This window comes from Maniola hyperantus, chromosome 20, assembly GCF_902806685.2.
Source record: "Maniola hyperantus chromosome 20, iAphHyp1.2, whole genome shotgun sequence".
In the NCBI taxonomy this organism is placed as follows: Eukaryota; Metazoa; Arthropoda; class Insecta; order Lepidoptera; family Nymphalidae; genus Maniola; species Maniola hyperantus.
Window position 1 is genome coordinate 1,998,852 of NC_048555.1, and position 19,339 is coordinate 2,018,190.

The window sequence follows — 19,339 nt, forward strand, 5'->3', positions numbered from 1 at the left end:
CACAAAGTACACATACAAACTTTATTTTAATAATACTTAATCATTCGTCTACATCAATAAATATACTAAGTGCCAACAATTAGATACACAACACAATAGGTATATGGTTCTTGTAGAAAAATGCCATTTTATACAAGTCAAATATCTTCCTTGCCCATATTAAACAACTAAACAAAATATTTAATATAAAAAATCACTAAAAAATACTTTCCAAATGTTTTTTTAAAAAGAAATTGAAAAAAAAGAAACTTTCCTTATTATTTGGAACAGAACAATCAAATCTACTCTCGCGTCATTTCTTACTCGTTTAGCCGAGGGTAGGGTTATTTATGATTTTGTGACGTCATCCACAGCGCACTATCAAATATTTCACAGATTTTTTGTGATAAAAAAGCAGCGGATTGATTTACCTACATTAAATTCAGTTTCAATCCCATATTATATCCCATTAAGGCGGATTTAAAGACGATACAAGATAACCTAAGAATCTGTAAAATAAAAATAACAAAAGAACAGCTTCCAAGTAATTTGGACTAATCAGACTTTTATAAATAACAAAACATACAACCTACCTCATTGAAAAACAGAAAATCTATAAGTTACCTTTTAAATGGGGCCAATTCTCTTGTACACAATCTCTAATCTAAACTAAATTACCAGATCTAAATCTAGTGCTATCCTTTTCCGCAAGCAACATTATGAAAGGGATAGCAATAGATTTAGACGTGTCATTTTAGTTTAGTTTAGAGATTATGTACAGGAGAATCGGCCCCAATGTCTTCTTAAAAAATCTATACGAAAAAAAAACCAATATTAAACTTAATGAATAGAAAAGTGATATATGAGCCCCTGAATTGTAAGCGCGACTAATATTTTTACAAAAAAAGGGAGCAATGAAAATACACTTTTTTATGATAGCTATAGAACATGAAAACTTCTTATAAATCAATTTTGTGAAGAAACGTTAACTTCTTCGATTTTGCTATATTACGCAATTACTTCAAATCTTAGTAAAAACCTTCGCTTGAGATCTATATAGCGTTCTTTGTCTTTGACTTAGCTCAGACTTAGAACGACACAGACATAAATCAGTCTCGATTCAGAACAAATTCATTTCATCTGACTTTTGAGTAAAGTCAATGTATATTATGTCAATTTTATCAGGGTATGAGTCCTGGGGACGCCCCGCACACCCGCATGTCACCCGCACGGGTTAGCGCGGGAACTGTGCGGGTGTGCGGGGCGTTCCCTCGCCGATTGCAAGCTCGACCTGTCGCGTACTATAGAGGCGTCGTCGTCGCGTCGAATCTCTACACAAAAGTAGTTGACCGCAACGGTCAAATAAACAACTAACTATATAAATAATAAACAAAACGGAACGTTAGTAGTCTGACAGAACCTTGAAACTATGGAGTATAGAGATAAGGAGTGGTGTAGGTAAGTGACCATAACTATATAGATTGTAGTCTTTGAGAGTGAGTTGGACGCATAAACTAATAATAATAAATTACAAATATTTTAGGCGCGTTTTTATGTTACAATAAACATCACATTATGATAAATATCACACAAATAATACAAGAATACTATATAAATAGGATGGGGTCAAACATAGCAATATTAGTCATTCGTTCTAATGACGGTGACTCTACTAAAGAATTCAAAGTTTTAGCGAAAAAATACCCTGAAAGCATCAATAACTGGCCCAAAGAAGCATCTAAGACACATTCATGGATCCACAGATTTTATCAGTTGCATTTTTATTGATATTTAAAGTTATCGCGAGTTAATTTTTGAAGAAGAACATTATACCTGTAAGATGAACAACCTGTATTGTTTTTATAATAAAATAAACCTTAGTCTAAGAAGCGATCACCAATCTCGCAAGTTGAGTGAAATTTTCCGATCTCTTCGACTATTTCAGATACCTAACTAAATAAATAATTGTCAGCATAATCCTTTATAAACTACTAGCTGATCCCCGCGGCTTCGCCCGCGTAGATTTAGGTTTTTAAAGATCCCGTATAGCCTATGTCACTCAGGAATAATGTAGCTTTCTACTGGTGAAAGAATTTTTAAAATCGGTTCAGTAGTTCTAAAGATTACCCCCTACAAACAAACTTAACGACATTACCTCTTTATATAATACAACGGGCCGTGCAGCAGAAATCGTAATATTTTAATTTCGCCATAACTTCAAAACCAAACGTCCAATTTTAATCATTCAAAGACCAAATATTATCTCCATAAACTGTTCTTAGTGATGAAATCATTTATTTTGATAAGGATTAATAGCATGAGTAAAATAAACGCGTTTAAATGTAGTCCAAAAAAAATTCAAGATTTTTAAATAAAAAAATGGTTGCTGTGCCTCACTCGACATAGATGGGTATAGTGTGTCGCGGACTTTTTTGTAGATATTTATAAGGTCTACAATTAATTAGAACATTTTATGGTTCTATCTTTTATAGTTTAGGCAGCGTACGCAAAATAAGTAACTTTTCTGGTTGATTTTTTACACCTTGTGTCCGAAAAACCCAAATATCTTACGGAACCCTATTTTTTTCCAAAATAAAATATAGCCTATGTTACTCGTGGATAATGTAGCTTTCGAATGGTGAAAGAATTTTTAAAATCGGTCCAGTAGTTTTTGAGCCTATTCAGTACAAACAAACAAACAAACAAACAAACAAACAAACAAACAAAGTTTTCCTCTTTATAATATTAGTGTAGATACACCTAAACCTTTTTGAAGAATTGCAGAAAAAAGCAGACAAAATTGGCGGAAGGACTTTGTTTACTAAATATATAAAAGGAAAAGGTGACTGACTGACTGACTGATCTATCAACGCACAGCTTCAAACCACTGGACGGATCAAGCTGAAATTTGGCATGCAGCTATTATGACGTAGGCATCCGCTAAGGATTTTTAAAAATTCAACCCCCTAATGGGGTGAAATAGGGGTTTGAAATTTGTGTAGTCCATGCGGACGAAGTCGCGAGCATAAGCTAGTATTAAATAAGTATCGATAAATATTACTAGGTTGAAAGAGACAGTGCAATGCAGACTTATGTGGTATAAACACATTTCACTACAATATGTACAATTAAATTACTTAAAATAGAAGTCTCAAGAGATCGTTTTTAAGTTAGTGAACAAGTTATGAAACAATAAGAATCAGAATCGGTTCAATAGACAATAGGGATGTTGCCAAACTAATGAAATCAGCAACTCTTTATTTATAAGATGTTTATGAGAGTAGGTATGAGATGAGAACTTTTATGAAATAGTGAAATCTACCCGTCGTAACCATTTGACGTGTTTTTTTAGATTAATCGATACTTTCAAATGGTTATTAAACTTAAAACTAAAAGCTAATAGAGGATGTGAATAGAGTATCTTGGAAGACCCTCTATTTAATAATAATGCCTAATAAATAATTAATTTTTGACATAGGCAACACCCCTGTTACGTATTACAGTCTTAAATACTACAATATTATATCTCTAAAACATATTGGTCAGATTTAGAATGAGAAATTCGACATAAAATGTCTCTAGCCAGTTGCATGAGATGCGTTTAATGTTACGTTACAGTTACCGTTAAACTTTGACCGTCAATAAAAGCAAAATATGTTGCACTTGAAGTCAGTGTTTGCTAACTTTGGGACCAAAATTTTACCGTTAACTTTAATCATGGAGGTATAAATATTGACTTGTATCATGTGTAACTGTTTTTTATTTATTGGTTTACTAGCAACCGCCTACGTCTTCGGTCCCGTGATCGTAAAATCCGGCCTTATTCCTTGCCTACATTATGGGGGGAATTTTTGTGCAATCTTTCTTACTTACTAGGTCAAAGAGTTTGAGCTGGGCGTTGATAAGACAGTCAGTGATTCAGGACTTTCCTTTTTTAAACTTAGATATAATAGGTGATAATTTAACGGTAGCCGTGAAATAACTTTAACAGCCTGTCATGCCACTTGACCTATATTGACTATAAAGATACACAAATACCTAAAGCTAAACCTTCCTTGCATGTGAACACTTCAAAAATTGTTAAAATAACGATACACACGTCCAAAACTTTCAACATATCTCTCAAACATTTCACATTCAACATACTGGAGACGGCGTTATGGGATCAAGACAAGAGACTTTAAGTCGTTTATAAAGATAAAGATTGATTTACACTTGTTGATTTTGTTCGTGCAACGCAGCTACAATCAGGTAAATCACACTGTATAAATGATAAATACCGACACATTTGCAGTGCACTTCAAAAGTCATTCATTACTAATATTATTAATGTGAAAGTATGTCTTTCTGTCTTTCACGACCCATCCGTTTAACCGATTTTGACGTAATTCGGTACAGATATAGTTTGCATCCCGGACATTGACATAAGCTATATTTTATCCTGGATAATCAATTCCGTGGGAACTCTTTAATTTTCCGGGATGAAAAGTAGCCTCCAGGATGCAAGTTATTTCTGTACTAAATTTCATCAAAATCAGTTAAACGGATGGGCCGTGAAAAGGTAACAAACAGATTTTTTCCAAACATTTTTATCACTTAATATGGATAATGGATATGGATGTAAATTACGTAAGTGGACATACCCTATCTTCGCCATTGCCAATATGACGTCTCGAGCCTAAAATGATTAGTGCGCAAATCAAGCTTCCGCCGTAAAAAAAGCTGTCTTGGTCGCTTCTTTTCGAACACCATCTCCAATAAAATTAACAAAAGCATTTTAGCTCAATATAACTTCACTAAGTTAAATATCACAACACGTCAGCGCAAATTAAGCCGTATACATTGAACAATAAAGCTGCATTTTAATTTACTGAAGCTCGTTTCGATTACAATGAACACAACATTATTAATAATACTGCTTCAAATGATCACACAGTATGAGTCAAAAATTGACATGCGGCCGACCGCATTATTATCCCAAGATAATGTTAACTAATTTATAATTAATGAAAAGGGTCGTGACCCTCAATAATGATTAATACGTCGCAAATATGTCGCTGTCTTATGACACATGCAAAATTGCAGTTTGGATGCGGATATAAGACACACAACGTGAACATTAACACAACATGGCAAAGCAGTCAGCACGGCAACTGCAGTCCGTGTGTATGTACATTGTACACCCGTACTACAACTGCACACCGACTGCACACACGTCGTAATGCAGTCTGTCATTCTAGACCCTTAGCTCAATCAGTCAGTTTTTTAATTTCAGATTTTGTATCCTTCAGTCTTTGTAACACGACCAAGTGGTCTTGTTTTCATCGCAACATTACGTCTATCCTAAAATTTCCCTAAACTTTGGTTGTCTTTTACGAAATAGCATTCCTATAGTTCCCGAAAGGTCGAGATGAGTCGGGGGGGACGCATCGGGTTAGCGCGGGGGCTGTGCGGGTGAGCGGGGCATTCCCTCCCCGATTGCCATTTCAACCTGTCGCGTTTGGTGAGTTACACACTCAAAACTTACGGCTGAAATTAATAATATCAATTTATCTGTAACCTGTCGATAAGTTACTAAGCGACGTTGTACTTGTCTTAATATACCATTCATTTTTGACAAATAGCGCCATATCATATAAATAATATATTACGGCGCTAGAAGTCGTCATCGCATTTTATCGTGCCGTGCCGCAGTTCGTGTAAAAACGCCCAAGAATGCTCTTAGATGTTGGTGGACTATCGAAATCAGATTACGTGAAGGTACGAGGTGTCTCGAATTCCTTTTGCGATAGTTTTTTAATGGAAACGGAAGGAGTTTCTTCTATTATCATTTTGAAAAAAGGAGATTTCTCACTTATCTCATTGCTTGAACCGGAAGTTTCAAGCTCATTTTGGGATTTTTCAGCGCTTTTGGGTCCTTTGCAATACCGACTACTTTTATCTGTTGATACATTTATATTATCTGTAAGTTTATTATAGCAGTTGAGAACGCCTTCACTGAGTTCCCTCCCTTCCTAGTCTTCACTAGGGGCGCTCTAGATGTGTCCAAAAACGGAATATCGAATTTCGTTTCCGAAAACTGTAAAATCTCGTACAGGTACACATTTCTGACGACAGCCAAGTCATATTCAACTAGCGCTACTCTACTACTCATACTAAGCTTACCATCAAAATATCACATTCCTGATGCAGCGTAAGACTGATCGCATATTACAGTTCGAACCGCAAGAACCGAACGCGCCGCAATCAAAATATATTGTATCACCAATTTTATCAGTTACGCCGATGTACCTGCGCAGAAATCTTATTTTTGAATGGCGCGAAAATATCTGAGTCAATATCATGCTATCTCGCTCATAATTCGCGCGTACAAACATGGCACCTAGGCAACAACCAATAGCGGACGAACACGCGCTATGATTGGCTGAAATATTTTCACATTTTTCAAAAATATGACTTCTGCGCAAGTACATCGGCGTAACTTATAAAATTGGTAGTACTTATAGGTTATAAATTATATCATCCGCTTGAAGTTTTGGGAAGAAGCTAATATCTGAAAAACTGTCATGTTGACACACGATCATAGTGTCAACATGACATTATTTTAAGAAGAAGGAAAGTTACAAGGCGCTAAATATCTGAAGATTGTGTTATAGAACAGACAGTATTGAAAAATCCATCGCTTGCGGCGGGTTTCCTTGTCTCACGGTCTACCCTGTAGTTTGCGACCATCTTATAGCTGCCAAGACTAGAAGTTCAGATTTCAGGCCTGATTGGTCCGAGGCGACATCACCATATAATGGTGCTCTATAGGAGGCGGTACTATGGGGGACATGGGCATATAGTCGCCCTCGCAAAGGCAGGGCGCGCGCAAACACGGGGGGTCTTTTAAGCGAACTTTGCTCAGGTCCGGGCACAGTATGAGCTGGAACAACTCCTGTGGGACGAAGTCTACGCTGGGTTCTTCAGTCACTTCAAGGGATAGGTTGCCGTCGAATTCGTCGTATCTGAAATAAAACCACATTTACTTTTGAAAGATTAACTACATTACAAGAGAAAACTAAAAAATGAACTGTATTTAGATATTCGTTGCAGTTATTCGAGCAGCGATTGGACGTCGCGTGTTGAGTTGCGTCGAGTAACTCGCAGCTCTTCATCTCTCCTTTACTGAGCCAGGAGTTGAGCTTGAGGCTCTTCACCTTACCTCTCACTTTGAAGATGAATTTTAAGCGAAAAGTTTGCTAAACCTTACCCGTCATTTCCTTCCAAACATTCCACAGACTTCGAGCATCGATTGGAAGTCACGTGTTGAGTTTCGTCGAGGAACTCGCAACTCTTCGTCTCCCCTTTACTGAGGCCGGAGTTGAGCTTGAGGCTCTTTATCTTGCTCCTCACTTTGAAGCTCTTGAAGATGTCCCGAGTGGGCGTGAAGTCAAACTTCTTCTTTTTCGTCTCCACGTCTTTGTTCTCTTTGGAGGGGTCCGATTTTGGCGATGTCGCTATGCGAGAATCGCTTTTCAGTCTTTTTCTGTGGACGAAAAAATGTTTGGGATTCCTGAACTAAATCGGTGTGTTTGAGTTTGAATATGCACGCGAATGCATTTTAAGCAATAAAATATAACTTGCTTTAGACAACATCGTGAGTATACCTGCATGCCTGCGAGTTCTTATTCTGTATAATTCCAATCCGTACTTGGCCAGCGTGTGGATTATGGCCTTAGCCTTAAGCCCTTCTCATTCTGGGCCGGCGAGAGGTTGAAATGATGAAAAATGATGTGTAATAAAAATGAAAACTTGTTTATTTCCGACCTTGGCCCATGTAATGTTAGTACTTTGTACAATATAAGAAGATATATTGAATATTACAATATTACAAGATAGATTGAAAAAATATGTTGAAAGATACAACTGCTGTACAACTACAAAACTGTGATATTACAATAGTTAGTCTTAGCGGGACCGACTACCGTTTCACTCTCTATCCCCTTGATTATAATACGCGGCTAGAAGTAATATACATCGACCTTTAGGAGATAGCAGATTTGTAGAGCGCTGTCCCTGTCGTTGAGACCGACAAAACGTCATATAGGTATGAGTGACAGAGACAACGCTCTACAAAGCCGAAATGTCATTCTAAAGGCCGATGTACATTACTTTCGGCCACGTATTGTACCATGCGGTCCATGGCCAAGTTCGAACACGCCGCGTGTTGAGAGTGATCATACGAATTGGTATCGTGCATACCTGAACACACTGAAGGGCTTCGCGGGCCGCGTGGGCTTGTGGTGCAGGGAGCCGAGCGAGGAGTGGCGCGTCACGCCCGTGTCCACCGCGCCGCCCTCCATGCGGCTGCTCCACGACTCGCCCAGCTTCATTGTGCTGTGGACAACAACTACTGCTTAAGAGAAGTAACCCTAGCACGCTCCCCAGCGCTTTCCATATAAACGTAGTTTGGCTAGGTTTCTTTAATTTGATTCACATCACCCATAGCCATTTGACAGAACGTCGATTCAGGGATCAAACCGAGAGTTTTCTCACTCTAGTTCACTCTGTCGCTAGGGCTGTCACTTGTTACTTATAGACTATATAGGGTTGACACTAAACTTTAGAGTTGCAACAGGTTGCACCGCGAGGATTGTCACTCGCAGCGGCAGTAAATATCGCACATCAAACTTTAAAAAGAGATTTCTGCTTCTGAGAAAGAGATAACGGTTACGTAGAGCGTCGTCTCTGTCACTCATACGTATGTTACGTTTCGTAGGTCTCAACGATAGAGACAACGCTCTACGTAACCGTTATCTCTTTCTTAAGTTCGATGTGCAATATTTCCTGCCACATATTGTACAAAGTCAAAGAGATAACGGTTACGTAGAGCGTCGTCTCTGTCACTCATACATATGTTACGTTTCGTAGGTCTCAACGATAGAGACAACGCTCTAGGTAACCGTTATCTCTTTCTTAAGTTCGATGTGCAATATTTCCTGCCACACTGCCTACTCACTGGTAGGGCTGTCGAGGCGGCAGAGGCGGCGGCGGGTGGCGCTTGCCCGAGCGCCGCATGGTTGCGTAGATGCAGTCCGCCACGGACTCGTACGTGGGCTCCTCGAGCACGCGCGGCCGAGGCTCCTCCGAGATCTCCTCGTACACGCCCGATGCGACCGACGCCAGCGAGCGACGGTCGCACATACTGGGAATAAAGGACTTTTTTATCACAAGACTCCTATTCCTAAGAGATATTGTAGATTTTATTACGTGATATAACTATATTGTAGATTTTAGCGTTTAAACTACCGTGAGTGATTTCCATTCTAAAAGCGATGAAGATCAGCAAGAACTGTCAGGAGACGATCGGCAGCTCTACGGGCAGCGGCACGCGCGGCCCGCAGTCAAAACCGCGGCACGTGCGCGAACGGACTCCCTTGAAAAAGGACCCCGTATGGGTTCGAAACTAGTCGGGCTAACGTCGACTAAACACGTAAGTACAGCCGGGACAGATATTATTTAGAATGTATATTGTAGATCATGAAGTGTCGATTTATTTGAGATCAATAAAGACAAATCGTTGCAGCCTTAGGCCTTTACACATTTTCGAACTCTCAACATTAGGGTGGGCATTGTTTAAAACAAAATTTTAAATGAATGGGTGACAGATTGTTAAATGTCAAAACTAACAAGTCTTCTGGGGTGTGGTATGATTTATATTATTGAAATGAATTTAAAATTAAATATTTTATTTCATATGGGACAGCAAGTGCCACTTATGATATGTCAAGGCTACCACCAACACAATTCTATTGAGAAGAGCCGGCCAGAAACTCAGTAGCTGCTCTTTTAAAAAAACAAAATATTACAATATGTACTTAAATATGCAAGACATAAGCAATATAACTATTACACTACCTTGTGGGCTACTGAATGCAAAGCCAACCGCTTCCATCAACCTTATCATTTACAATTTGTTGTTGTTATTCGCTCACCTGTCGTCGAGCGAAGTGAGCGAGGTGCGTAAAAGTCGACCGCTGTATCGGGAAAGCTGACCGCTTGGGATCCGCTGGGCTTCCTGTCACAAACAATCGGACGACGGTGCTTTTATTTTTTTTTTTTTTTTTAAAAGAATATTAGCCATGTTAAATGACTAATATTCCCCTTTCCTCTCCAACTAAGCGTCAGGCTTGTGCTAGGAGTAGGTACGACAATAGTGCAACGGGCGGGGTTTGAACCGTCGACCTTTCGGTTTTCAGTCCACTCCTTTACCGGTTGAGCTATTGAAGCTCTATTATACACACACTATTGTACACAATCTTTAAACTAAACTATGGACAGCTTCCCTTTTTCACCAGGTATGTATGTAAACAAGTAATTTAAAAAGTTAAAAAAAAAAAAAACCCCCTACAGCGGTTTGTATCTACTGCCTCTTTTTCAGCCCGCACATTCAAGCGCATAAAACCTTTCATTTTGTTGTTGTTTTATGTATAAAACCCGCAAATTGCTAATGCGCGTGGCCGTATTTTAGTGACGTCAGCACTAGACTGAAGTTTAGAGCTGATGGTATATTTTTATTTCGGGTGACGTCAAAATTACGTCATTTCGATGTTAATGAGACATTGTTCCAGCGCAATAGCAATTTGGGGGACTTATACCCAGTGACACTTCCGCCATCAAGACGTATCATTTATCAAAATCGGTTGAGCCGTTGAGTAGTTACGAGCATACATACATACATTCGCCGCAGTCGGGTAAAAAAAAACCCTTAACAGATTTAAAATCAAGCATCCCCTTGCAAGAAAACTTGCAGAAATTGACTTAAATAAAATTTGCAATATCATAAGCTATAATATCAGTGGTTTTATCGGTGAAGGAAAACATCGCGAGGAAACCTACATGCCTGAGAGTTCTTCATAATATTCTCAAAGGTATGCCAGCATGGGGTGTACAGTAAGCGGCAGAAAATTATGTACATCGACCTTTAGAATGATATTTCGGTTTTGTAGAGCGTTGTCTCTGTCACTCATACCTATATGACGTTTTGTCGGTCTCAACGACAGAGACAATGCTCTACAAATCCGCTATTTCCTTCGAAAGGTCGATGTACATTACTTTCTGCCGCGTACTGTACTGCCTGAGCCGTACTCAGTAGTGGGCCGGCGATGTGCTGAGATGATGAAGGTGGTATTACCTTGAAATCGGTGTCATCCAAGGACACTTCCGACGGTCCGCTGTACCAGCTGCTGCGACGCAGCTCTCCTGCTGATCACAGATACAACTATTGTGTAAATCGTAGCCAGGCGCCTCGATGAAACGATACACATCTTTAACGATAACTTACGTCGCAAAATAGAACATCCTATACAACCGCGGGCGATAACTGCAAACCGGTTGCACATTGCGCGGGCAAACAATGTATACGGCGAAAGAACTACCGGTTTTATTATTCCCCGCCTTTTAAATCAGCTGCCTTCTTCTCTGGCCGGTAAGGTAACGCGAACGAATATTAAACAGAAGCTGAGGGGATACTTCCTTGGCAACCTATGATCATGCCGGGTGGCTTCGGGGATATCCCCTCGGCTCCTGTCGTGAAGATATAATTGTCGCGCGTTTAACACATAAATAATAATGTCACCTATAAAAAAAAAAAATATGTATATGTGTGTGTATGTGCATGTGTGTATGCATATATGTGTGTACATACATGTATGTGTATGTATATGTATTATCTGTTCTTTGTTTTTTTTTTAAATATTTAGTTAGTATATTATAATATAGTAATATTATTTACTTATAATCTTTTTTAATGATATAAGTAGGCATGATTATTGTAATGCGCAGACGTACGCATTGAGGGTCAAACCTCTGTGGTTTTTACAATGCGTGCTACCTATTATGTATAATTTTCTCTTGTAAAAAAAAAAAAAAACATAAATAAATAAATAATAAATAATAAATTTATTCACACAGTACGCGGCCGAAAGTAATGTACATCGACCTTTAGGAGATAGCAGATTTGTAGAGCGTTGTCCGTCGTTTAGACCGACAAAACGTCATATAGGTATAAGTGACAGAGACAACGCTCTACGAAGCCGAAATGTCATTCTAAAGGCTATTACTTTCTGCCGCCTACTGTAATCCATTTAGTAACATTTATTTCTCTCGAACACTATTGGTTATTTCATATTTGTCGTGATTTTATTTCGTTCTGTCAAAAAACCTATAGTGTACTTTTTGTTGACCTAGAATCAGCAGGAAGGTAGGTAGCACAAGTAAATAGAAAAACCCGAAAGCCATGAATTTGTAGTTACATCACAAAAAAGTGTTATTTTAGGTACGATGGTACGGAACCCTTCGTGTGCGAGCCCGACTCATACTGGACCCGTATTTATTTAAATTACCTGTGAGATCGCAGCTAGTGTTGAGTTCGGGATGGCTGCGGCTGCGGCGCGCGCCGCGCCTCTCCTTCAGCGCCAGTTTGACGGCGTTGGCGAGATCACTGTTCAGAGCCGTGGTGAGCTTCATCTCGCCGCCGCCGTTGAACCCGCTGGAATATAATCGTCAATAGCTCAACGGTTAAGCAGCGGACTGAATTCCGAAAAGTCGCCGGTACAAACCCCGCCCGTTGCATGTCGAACATAATCCTAGCACAAGCTTTACGCTTAGCTGGAAGGTAAAGGGGAATATTAGTCATGATTAGAGCTCATTTGCAGCTAATTTTTTCATATAATAGCATATCCAAAATTTTGTTATTCCTGTCCTGAGTTATTCAAGATTTAAGAATTTCAATCGAAACCCCCAGTTTTCAAGTTAAAATGTACCCTTGTGGTGAATTATACAGAATTTTGTAGTTTTATGACAGGCAAATAACCACAAAATTATTCCAAACCAAAAATAGCTTATATAAAATATTGTTTTTAGTTTTTGTTTACTCTAAAAAAAATGTATGGAATGTAGCGTGCAAATTAAATTAATTACCAAGTATTTTTTATGATCTACTAACTACTATCTACTAACCATTAATTTTAGGTTTGTTTGTACCTTAGGCATAAGATGAATAAACTAGTTTTCTTTCTTTCTTTCAAACTAAATCAACTTGTACCTTTTTAAATAGCTAATGAACTAATCATAAGCTATTTAAAAAGGTACAAGTGTCAGCTGAAAATGAGCTCTACTTTCACCCCTTACAAGGAATGTATCGCATTACCAGTCAGTATATTTGCACTCATTATAAACTTCGACAAAACGAGTTAACCAATAAGGCAATGTTTTTTATTGTATTTAGCATGAGTCTTCAATCTTTTCTATTCAATACAAAGAATTTGACGTCACACATAATACGTTTTACTCTGGTTTTACGTCATACTTCGCGATAATAGCAGGATGTTGTTATATTTTTCTTTAGCTCACCTTAGGATCATTGTAATAATTTCTGTGTGCTCAGCAATGCGAACGCTAGTAACAGGCTACAAGTAAAACGTTCGAGGATCGATTCCTGATTGGATACAATCATTCTTTGAATGATGGAAAACATTCATGCCCGAGAGTTCCCCATACTGTTTTCAAAAGTGTGTGAAGTCTGCCAATCCGCACTTGGCCAACATGGTGGACTATGGCCTAAATCCTTCTCACTCTGAGAGGAGACCCGTGCTCAGTAGTGGGCAGACGATGATGAATGTGTCCAACATGCATAATCCATACTAATACAAATATTATATATGCGAAAGTGTATCTGTCTGTCTGCTAGTCTTTCACGGCCCATTCGTTCAACCGATTTTGACGAAATTTGGTACAGCGATAGCTTGCATCCCGGGGAAGGACATAGGGTTTTATTCCGGAAAAGCAAAAATACCGACGCGATTTTTAAAAACCTAGACCCTCGCGGACGAAGTCGCGGGCATCCTCTAGTATATTATAATGACTTAATATTAAATCATAACCTATTGAATGTTAGTCGATTAGTAGTTAACTAGTTAAGTACATGAATGAAACATGCAAAAATGGCAAAAATGTCTGATTAAATGCAATGAACAAAATGCTGTGAAAAACTAACATATTATAATATTTTTAAATAATAATTACTACTCTGTTGAATGTTCTGCCAATTACTACTATTGAATCCATTCAGTAGTAGACTAAAACGACAATTTTTCAATCGCTAAAAATCATTCTAGCGATTGAAAAATGGTCCCTATATTTTATTTGAGGAGTAAATTCGCCAAATATTGTTTACTGAGAGACAATATTTTGTATTTTGTTTGTACTGAAAACTGGAAATCTATAAAAATGTCAAATATCATTAGAAGTTTATTCAATGGTTGAAAAATCAGCTTATAGTAAGTACTTAACTATGGTATATTGAGACCATTATTTTAACTATATTAATCTTGATAGATGACATGTTTTATAATACATATCTTCAAAGTTCCAACAGAAGTTAACAACAGAGCATTTCATGCTAATGATAGATTTAAATGTATAGAACTCAAACTACGAAAAACCGAACTTAAAAAAGTCTACCACAACTTCAAAAGTGCACTACTCAGAACTTCAGTAACTTGACAGCTCTCAACATAAAGCCCTAGTCACACACAATGCGTGACCAGCAGCTACTCGAAAGCTTCACACTGGAAATGCCGTGTGCTGATTGGTGACCAAAATTATGTCAAAAGTTAATGTCAGTGATAGATACAAATCAAGATGGCATGGACACAGTAATTTTTTTTTTTATGGACACTATCTGAAGTGAAAAACTGAATTATAATAGTGACTGGCAAACAACTTGAACATTGATGTAATTGGCTAGCGAAAAGCGGATGTACGCGATTGGTTGATCAGTCGGCGCGGGTGCACGTCATTGGTTTATAAGTAGACTCTGCTTCCTGGATTTGCTAATTTTCCCTCAGTATGTCGCTTAAGCTTCAAGATGTTTACCATGCATTATACAGAGCATAAGAGCTGTCAATATTCAGGTCAATAACGCCCAGCACCAGTGCACTAGCATAAGAAGCAGAACTGCACCAACCTATCGACACTGAGTATACAAGTTTTATTTTTATCTCCGTTCTCTCTCTCCTGCAAAACATCAGTGATGTTCTGCCAGCGCAGCAGCAGGGCGTCGGGCCGCGCGCGCGCCAGCAGCAGCCCACTCGACGACAGAGTGAGGGTGCTGTCCCCGACCACGCCACATTGCTGTGACAGCTCGGTGGGGATGATCGTCACTGAATACGAGTCTTTAAGCAATGTTTCGGTGCCTGAAAAATGGGATGAGAAAGCATGATGTGAGCAATTTTGCTTTAAATTCAAAAAAAAAACCGGCCAAGTGCGAGTCAAACTCGCGCGGTGAAGGTTCCGTACTACAATCGTATTTTATCGACATTATGCACGATAACTCAAAAACTATTATACTTAAAAATAAAAATAAATCTGTTTTAAAATGTACAAGTAAAGCCCTTTCATATGATACCCCACTTGGCATAGTAATCTTATTTTGAAAGTTGAAGATAGCAATATTTGTTCATGAACACATTTTAATTTTTTTCTTGTGATGTAACCACAAATTCACGGTTTTCAGATTTTTCTCCTCATGCCTGCTATAAGACCTACCTTCATGCCAAATTTCATGATTCTAGGTCAACGGGAAGTACCCTATAGGTTTCTTGACAGACAGACAGACAACAAAGTGATCCTACAAGGGTTCCGCTTTTTTTTTTTGAGGTACGGAACCCTAAAAATAACGCGGCTATTTTCAAAGTGGCCTTAAAGATTGGCGAGGGCTGTAATTCATAACTTTTAAGAGCTGCTTAAAAGTTATTGACCAGGGCTTAATAAATAGACCCTAGTGGATTTACCGGAACATTCATAATGAATGAGTACTAATGTTATATTGCATTCAAATCAACCAATATGACCGACCGCCAGGCCAGGACTTCAATAATCAAATATATCAACAAAATTGCTCAAACATAAATAGCATCTGATACCAATTCTTTTGTACACAAAAAGCAAACTGTGGAATCAACTCCCTTCGGCGGTGTTCCTATTAGATTACAACATGGAGTTATTCAAGGGCGGACCAACAAATTCATGAAAGGCGGCAACGCATTGGTGGTTCCTCTGGTACATGGGCGGCGGTAATCACTTAACATCAGGTGACCCCGCCTGCTCGTTTGCTCGCCATTTTTATTTTAAAAAAAGGAGGTAAATATTACAATTTTAACTGAAAATATTTGGTGGTGCTTAATCCATTGTAGACAATTCTCTAAAGTCTAAACTAAATTGATACATCTAAATGTAGTGCAATTCTTTTCCTATTGGAACATGATTGCAGACAGAATTAGCACCAGTAACATTATATGTAGCTTAAGTATTGGGCACAACAGAATTGGTATGAATATGAATACTTGAAATTGTTAATCAAAATGAAGATGATACATATAACAATCAAATGACTATTAAGTTAATGTTAAGTTAGAAGCATGAAATAACATGTACTTAATTTATATGTGGCAGGAAACATGGATGACCAAAGGGTCCACCTTCGTGGTACATATTAGAACAGTAGAGTGAATAATTACTTACTATACCTGTACCTGTATAAAATACACATAGTGTGGCTACAGCATGTGGCAGAAAATAATGTACATTAACCTTTAGAATGAGATTTCGGCCTTGTAGAGTGTTGTCTCTGTCTCTATGTGACATTTTGTCAGTCTCAACGACAGAGACAATGCTCTACAAAACTGCTATCTGTTTCTAAAGGTAGATGTACATTTTTTTCTGCCGCATACTTACTGTAATTCTGTTGTACACAAATTCTAAACTAAATTGAGACAGATGTCTCAATTTAGTTTAGAATTTGACCACCAAGAATTTGAAAACCAGCCATACACGGACAGCTTGAAGCAGTCAGGATGGTCTGCTTCAAGCTGTGACTGCGTATTGAACTAGACTCCTACGTAAGTTGTCTTCAAGTCAGTAAGTTGTCTTGCCATGCAGATGCCATCATGCATCGCATTGCAGTTTGTACAGAATCAAGCTTTCCACACTTTGAATGCCAATATGCACCTCTAAATTTTTAGAGTTGTTTTAAGCAATTAAATATTATCACTTTCTTTAATAGTGGAGAAAAACGTCGTGAGGAGTTCTCCATATTGTCCTTAAAGGCATGTGAAGTTATTTCACATTGGGCCAGAGTGGCGGACTATGGGCTTCTCAGTCTGAGAGAAGACCTGTTCTCAGTAGTGGCCCGGCAATGAGTTTTTGCTGATGATAATGATGAATAATGAGTATGGCGTCACAAATCTAAAAAAGGCCTGTTACATATAGATTCATATGCAACTGGTGTATTACAATAACAAATAGTCTAGTTATTTGCATTGAATGTTGTGACATCAGCAGTCTCATTTCAAATTTCAGGTCATGGCCATATCCGCCACCAGGAAATAAGTTGCATTATTTCTAGTTATTTTCAATGTTATACTTTGAAGTTCCATGCCTTTCTGAATATATAAAAGGAAAAGGTGACTGACTGACTGGCTGTTCTATCAACACACAGCTTAAACTACTGGATGGATTGTGCTGAAATTTGGCATGCAGATAGCTATTATGACGTAGGCATCCACTAAGAAAGGATTTTTGAAAATTCAACCCCTAAGGGGGTGAAATAGCTAGCATAAGCTAGTTGTTAAATACCTACTACCTAATTATACTATTTCAGGCATATTAGGGCAAAATGAGAGCAAGACCTCTTTAAGAACAACAAAATTCTTTTTAAATCAAGTATTTCGTGAGTTTGCAAATTACTTCAATTAAAATACCTAATTACATATAATAATAATTTTTTATACTTAACAATTCAAATTACTCTCATTGTTAATATTTTTTACTTTCGATGAACAAAGAACAACGTGTTTTAAATCTTATTTAAAAAAATGTGGGAACATCAAACTTAGTCTCACATTTTTTATAAAGTATGTATGAGAAATATCATGGGAACTTTTTGACTTTGAATAGAATAATTAAAAACACATTTTTTATTCAATGTCAAACATCTGTTTTGTGTTTGATATAATCAGTTTCTTTAGTAAATTAAATTATAAAAATATTAAAAATAAAAAGGTACCTACATAAATAAAATCAATAAATATTTCAAAAAGCAAAATTGAAGGTAGGAACATAGAAAAGAACTCACCAAGAAGTTTCTGTCCATTTAACAACTCTCGAATCTTATCCATCCACTGCTGAGCTTCTTGCAGTGTCTGTGCCGCGAGCAGGATTCGGGGTTTGCAGGGCTCTTCGACGGAAAACACGGCAAAGGCATGGGGTCTACTGCGCGACTTGGCACGTTTGACAATAGAGCCCGATCGAAGTTCAACGATCCCCGCCGAAGCGCCAGCCTCGCTGCAGTAGACAGCCAGCGAGCCTCCGCCCACGCCCAGCCCCGGCCTCAGAATACACCATTGCCTCTTCCACGACTGCAGTCATTTAGTTAACATTAACGAATAATCAATCGAACGTTATGTACACGAGCACAACTGAAAACGAAACTCACCTTGAAAGGATTCAATCCGATGTTAGATTTGAACGGATACTTAACTTCTAAGTATCCAGACATTTTCTACTGCTGTATTAGACTATTTCATTTCTCAGAAGTGCTGGAAATTTAAAATAATGCCTTCATTTGCACGACGTGCACCTGTATTTTCAAACAGTCGTAAAAAAACATTTAATGTTTACAAAATCTTCACAGACAATAAACATTAGTGATGTGTACTAAGGGTGGGGTCTGTGATTTAACCGGTTTCTATAATAATCCGTTACACAGTGGTCACGGGTAACTTTAGAAATATGTCAAAAATAGTTTTAGATTTGTGCAATTTGTGTTATCTATACTTCTATACTAATACTAATAATATTATAAAGAGGTAATGTCGTTAAGTTTGTTTGTAGGGGGTAATCACTGGAACTATTGAACCGATTTTGAAAATTCTTTCACCAATAGAAAGCTACATTATTCCTGAGTGACATAGGCTATATTATATATATGCGGGCGAAGCCGCGGGGATCAGCTAGTTTGGTATATAACTATTCCTTCATTAATTCAAGTTTTAAACATTACTTTGATATTTATTATTTCTTGGAATTTATTTGTACTAGTTTTTATAGTAGTTATTATTATAGATATTACTAGATGATGTTTGCGAATTCGTCCGTATGGATTTAGTTTTTTTTAATATCGTGGGTACTTTTTTATTTTCCGAGATAAAATGTATGCCTATGTCCTTCCCCAGGATGTACCTAAGCTAACTCTATACCAAATTTCATCAAAATTACTTAAACGGTTGGGCCGGCTTAATTTAAAAATAAAATAAAA

General features: G+C 37.9%; 1 protein-coding gene across 2 annotated transcripts; it reads right to left on the minus strand.

The window, feature by feature from the left end:
- Window positions 1-7: 7 nt before the first annotated feature.
- LOC117991960 (uncharacterized) lies at window positions 8-18,711 on the minus strand. Of its 2 annotated transcripts, none has more exons than XM_069505610.1 (12): window positions 18,518-18,711; window positions 18,158-18,440; window positions 14,990-15,218; window positions 12,366-12,511; window positions 11,156-11,223; window positions 9,957-10,039; window positions 8,981-9,166; window positions 8,224-8,358; window positions 7,232-7,507; window positions 2,740-6,986; window positions 809-1,967; window positions 8-643 (listed from the first exon to the last, which is right to left on the minus strand). In XM_069505610.1, the coding sequence occupies exons 1-10, from the start codon at window positions 18,578-18,580 to the stop codon at window positions 6,743-6,745; spliced, it is 1,713 nt and encodes a 570-aa protein (XP_069361711.1). In that variant the 5' UTR covers window positions 18,581-18,711; the 3' UTR covers window positions 8-643; window positions 809-1,967; window positions 2,740-6,742. The 2 variants fall into 2 exon arrangements, with proteins under 2 accessions (XP_069361711.1, XP_034835489.1); XM_034979598.2 differs by having other exon boundaries at window positions 11,156-11,226.
- Window positions 18,712-19,339: the final 628 nt, after the last annotated feature.